This window comes from Neomonachus schauinslandi, chromosome 12 (genome assembly GCF_002201575.2).
Source record: "Neomonachus schauinslandi chromosome 12, ASM220157v2, whole genome shotgun sequence".
NCBI lineage: Eukaryota > Metazoa > Chordata > Mammalia > Carnivora > Phocidae > Neomonachus > Neomonachus schauinslandi.
Window position 1 is genome coordinate 44,683,648 of NC_058414.1, and position 4,973 is coordinate 44,688,620.

Here is a 4,973-nt window from a genome sequence, read left to right on the forward strand (position 1 = left end):
CAGCACTATTGTAATATCTATCACATTATGTAGGTTTTATTTTTTGTTTTTATGTCTTTCTCCCAAGTAGCCCCTCATTACTTAAGGACATTGATTTCAAGTCAATTATCTTTGTGTTCCTAGCCCCTAGCCCCCTGACTGCTGGGACAAGGGTGCTGAATAGATGCATGTAGCAGCCATGATGCTTTTCCTCCCCCTCTGCACACTTGCACCCGTCATTTCTGAGCTTTTTTTTCCTGTTTCATAAATCTTTCAGAGATTACATTGGCCCGGAGAAAAAATGTTCAATATACCATTGCTATCGTGGTAAACCTCACCAACTGATGTGTCTGTTGCAGATTGCTACACCTGAAAACACTCTCCACCCAACGTACCTTGACTCCCAGAAAGGCAACAGAGGCAGGGATGTCGCAAAAAGGTTGCGGTATCCCAGAGAGGATCTCAACTCCAAGTGGAAAAAAGAAGCCCTGCAACCACCACAATCTGAAATGGGAGTCAACACATGGGAAATAAAGCCTCCCGATTTCAGTTATAAACTGTACACATCTTCGAGATTTCCAGAAAAACCATCAAGGAGTATTAAGGAAGAACAAGGGAGGGGGGAAAAAGGTAATTTTCAGGAAACAAGGCTTCACCTGCCCAGCATAAGGAATCATCCCAAGAAGACCAAATCCCCTGAGTTTAGAACTACATTCCCACATCTGGATTCACATAAAGCGAAGTTAATGTTTGTGAAGAGTGGAAAATATCCAAATGGTGTATCCCTCAATCCCAAACCACATGACTTTCGACAGGTACAAAAGAGCGTTTGATTCAAAATAACTTAAAACAGATAAGGTGAAATATATATTATTTTTTATTCATTTCTTAATTATGACTACTATTACACGAGCAAAAAAGGTATGCACATATAATATGTATGAATCTGCATCTTCATTTCCCATGGAACAACACAATTCAGATTCAGCAGTAAATGACAGAGGAGAGAGGTAAGACCTTGGTTAATGTTTCTGATGTGGTTTTATCTGCCAGGTGGAAAGACTGACTCTGGGGATGGACTTTTTTAGTTTTTAGAACGGTTGGGACTTAGATGTGTTTGGGAAACAAACCTCAATTGCCAGTTTACAATCCAGAAAGTAAAAAAATCAATTCATGGAATGAATGGATGAATAAGAATTGACAAAAGGGGCATCATGTTACTTTAATGAGTTTTCTAATGATTAATAATTTAAATAATATGTGAGCAAATATTAGATTTATAATTTGAAACGGTGGTGGGGAATATATATTTAAGGAAATACAAATGAGGTCAAAATAGAATTCCTCTAGAAAATGAATATATTCTCTACTTAGGTCTATAATTTAACACATAAATATGACTCTTGCTCAGTAACAAGAGAAGCAATAGGGCTGGCAATACAAAAAAAATAGCTACAAAAAAGAATAAATTTATTCTTGGAAAATATAAGAAAGCAGTTAGGAATGTGGCCTTTGGGATCAGATTATCTATTCTTGTCCTCTTAGTGCTACTAATTTTGGACAAGTTATTGAGCCTCTTACTTATTTATAACATGGATCACACTACAGCCTATTTGATATGGTTCTTTTAGGTAATGAAGGAGAAAATTATATACAAAATATACCATGGTCTGGAATATCGAGGTATTCAATGAATGTTAACTCTTAGGAGGTCTTAGGATAAAAGCTGGAAAATTCAAGAAGCCTTGATCCATAAACTTCTTTACTCATTTAAGGCATCTAAACCCTTCTATTTGAAGTAAATGAAGTATATTACCTTTTGGAGATGAGGGGAAGTCAGTTAAATAGCAAATGTCATTGGTTTACTCAAATATTTCACTAGCTACGGTTACAGGTACAAGACTTGAGTAAGTAAAGTTCAAGGAATGGGGACATTTTAATTTTAGCTGAATTAATTTGTGTTTATGAAAAAGTGAATTGGAGACCGTGTACTATAAATTGTGCAACCACCAGATGTCAGTATAATTTTTTTAAACCGACAGGGCCTCACATTTTATTTGATTAAAAAGTGAAAAATCTTGTATTAGAGTTTCCTTTGGGACTTTTAATATTTTCCTATTTGCTTCTGCAGGATCTAGAATCACTCATAAAGAAGAGGACCCTGTCTGACTTCTGCCTGAGTTCTCCCTTTTATGCCCCATTGATTCAACTTTCAAGCAGAGACATTTGTGATGTTTTTTAAATTAGTTTCTGGAAGCGTACAAATTCTATTTCAGATCATATTAATTAGTTCATTTAAACCATCTAAAAAAATTTTACTTTGTGTTATAGTTTACTGAAAGCAGTCAATAATTACTCTATGTCAATCTCAGTAAATTATTTTAGCTTTGTTAAATATTTTTATGTCCCTGAAATAAACCCTGCTCCAGAAATATAACATGTAACTCTATTTGCATTTGAAAATAAATGCAAATTTTGAATAGATTCCTTTAATTTCATGCTGTTAAAAATATTATATCTGATTTATTCACACTAAGATATTTGAAGTACTCTGTTCCACTATAAAATGAATTATTACAGTATCTTGAATTAGGTTATTCATTCAAATTTTCATATGCAAGTATTTTTTAGATTTTTAGAATTTATTTGAAAGAGAGAGAATGAGAGAGAGAGAGAGAGAGCATGAGAGGGGGGAGGGTCAGAGGGAGAAGCAGACTCCTCGCCGAGCAGGGAGCCCGATGTGGGACTGGATCCCAGGACTCCAGGATCATGACCTAAGCCGAAGGCAGTTGCTTAACCAACTGAGCCACCCAGGCACCCCTCATATGCAAGTTTTAAATGTTATAACAAAATCATCAAAATTTCATTTTGCCAGTGAAATAATTAATACTTGTAAAAATCACATTGCAAATACAATGTAAGTAATAAACAATATTTATTAGTAATAATACAATCTTTTCTTTACATATCTAGTACCAACGTAATTTACCAAACTTTGTGACAACCATGAAAGGGACCCTTTTGGATTAAAATTTAAGTCCAGACACTTAAGTACAGGTGAGTCATTATCATAAACATGAATACAGCAAAAAATAAACTTTCTGCATTATCTTAATAGTAATACTTAGGGGCACTGGGGTGGCTCAGTCGGTTGGGCCTCGGACTCCTGATTTCAGCTCAGGTTATGATCTCTGGGTGGTGGGATCGAGCCCTGCATTGGGCCCCCCCACTCAGCACAGAATCTGCTTGAGATTCTCTCTCTCTCCCCCCTCCCTTTGCCCCTCCTCCTGCTTGTGCTCTAAATAAATAAATAAATAAATAAATAAATAAAAATCTTTAAAAAATAGTAATACTTGTAAAAACATACAACTAAAATGATTTTTTTTTTACTTATCACCTTTTTTTTAAAGCTTTTATTTATTTATTTGACAGAGAGAGAGAGAGAAAGAACACACAAGCAGGGGGAGCAGCAGAGGGAGAGGGAGAAGCAGGCTTCCTGCTGAGCAGGGAGCCCGATGTGGGGCTCGATCCCAGGACCCCGGGATCATGACCTGAGCCGAAGGCAGATGCTTAATGGACTGAGCCACCCAGGCGCCCCTTTACTTATCACCTTTAATAATTTGGTAAATTTTTTAAATGCCCACTTAATTAATGAAACAATCCATTTACTTCATTATCTACAACTTTTAATATATTATTGAAGGTTGAGTTTTTAACTCAAAGTGTTCTGTATAGAAAACCAATAGAGTTAGTGCTTAAGAGTATAGACCAGGAAGCAAGCTGCCCTAAGTTACCTAAACTGTCCATCTTTTGGTCTACCTATCTATAAACGAGAATGATAATCATTGAATCTATATCATAGAATTATTGTGAGCATTACTCTGTTACACTTACATAGATCACTTAGTTAATAATGTATATATAGCACGTGTTATCTGGTACATGGACATACACACACACACACACACACACAATTATTGTCATTGTGGTGCCATTTGAACAGTGCTTGTCCAGAGTTAACTTTGTATTACCCAGCATTCCTCATTTGGACAAGGGTGACAATACATGCATTCTATATTTACATATTATAATTGTTTCTCAATTATAAACAAAACAATAAGATGTTAATAGTGGTTGTCCCTGGGTAGTAGAATAACGGTTAAATTTTATTTTCTTCTTTTAAATATGAGTATCAAGTAGTTTTATAGTTATGAAATTGAGATAATTTATTTGTAAATAATGTACACATTTTAGCATGGATTATATTGATAAAGTCTTGTCTATGCATGTAATTAAAATGGGACAAGTCAACTTATGTGTACTATGTGTAAGTCACTATGGAAAAAAATGCCAGGGATACTTTATAAACCCAGACTCTGATCTCAAGAAATGTGTAAGTAAAATTTAAGTAGAATGCAAAATATGCCATTCAAGTCACAAAGCACTACTGAGAAGTTTAAAAAAGATTTCCTGGGAAACAAAAGCTGGAATGTGAATTGGAGTTTGAAGGATGACATTAAATTCCAGTAGAAATGGTGGGCAGGACAAGCAAAATTTTATTTGGATTTGCATTATAAATTGTCCATCAATTTATCTCTCCTGGACCCTGATCTCCAGCTAAATTCTGAGAGATATAAACAAAGACCTGTGTAATTGCTAAGTTTCTCATTTGTCTCCATATCTGTAGTACATGGGTGCCACAGGCTGAAAGATGATAAACAGAAGAATAGTACAGAAAGATTTATCACCTACAAGCCTCATGAATGCACCTGGGATTCAAAGCTAATTTTACCAAAAGCTCCGTGGCCCATTAAATCTGCTTCATTCACAGTGAGCTTGACTCTTTCCCTACAGCTGTTGGGAAATGTCTCCAACACCATTATTTTATTTATTTATTTATTTATTTATTTATTTATTTATTTATTTATTTATTAAAGATTTTATTTATTTATTTGAGAGAGAGAGAATGAGAGAGAACACATGAGAGGGGATAG

General features: G+C 35.1%; 1 protein-coding gene across 1 annotated transcript in view; it reads left to right on the forward strand.

Moving 5' to 3' along the window:
* The first annotated feature begins 383 nt into the window (after positions 1 to 383).
* LOC123326404 overlaps positions 384 to 4,973 on the forward strand; it is a 7,598-nt gene continuing 3,008 nt past the window's right edge. The window contains 4 exon segments of the mRNA XM_044920232.1: positions 384 to 794; positions 2,953 to 2,983; positions 2,986 to 3,036; positions 4,667 to 4,809. Of these exon segments, the coding sequence (XP_044776167.1) occupies positions 489 to 794; positions 2,953 to 2,983; positions 2,986 to 3,036; positions 4,667 to 4,809 (531 nt within the window). The 5' untranslated portion in view covers positions 384 to 488.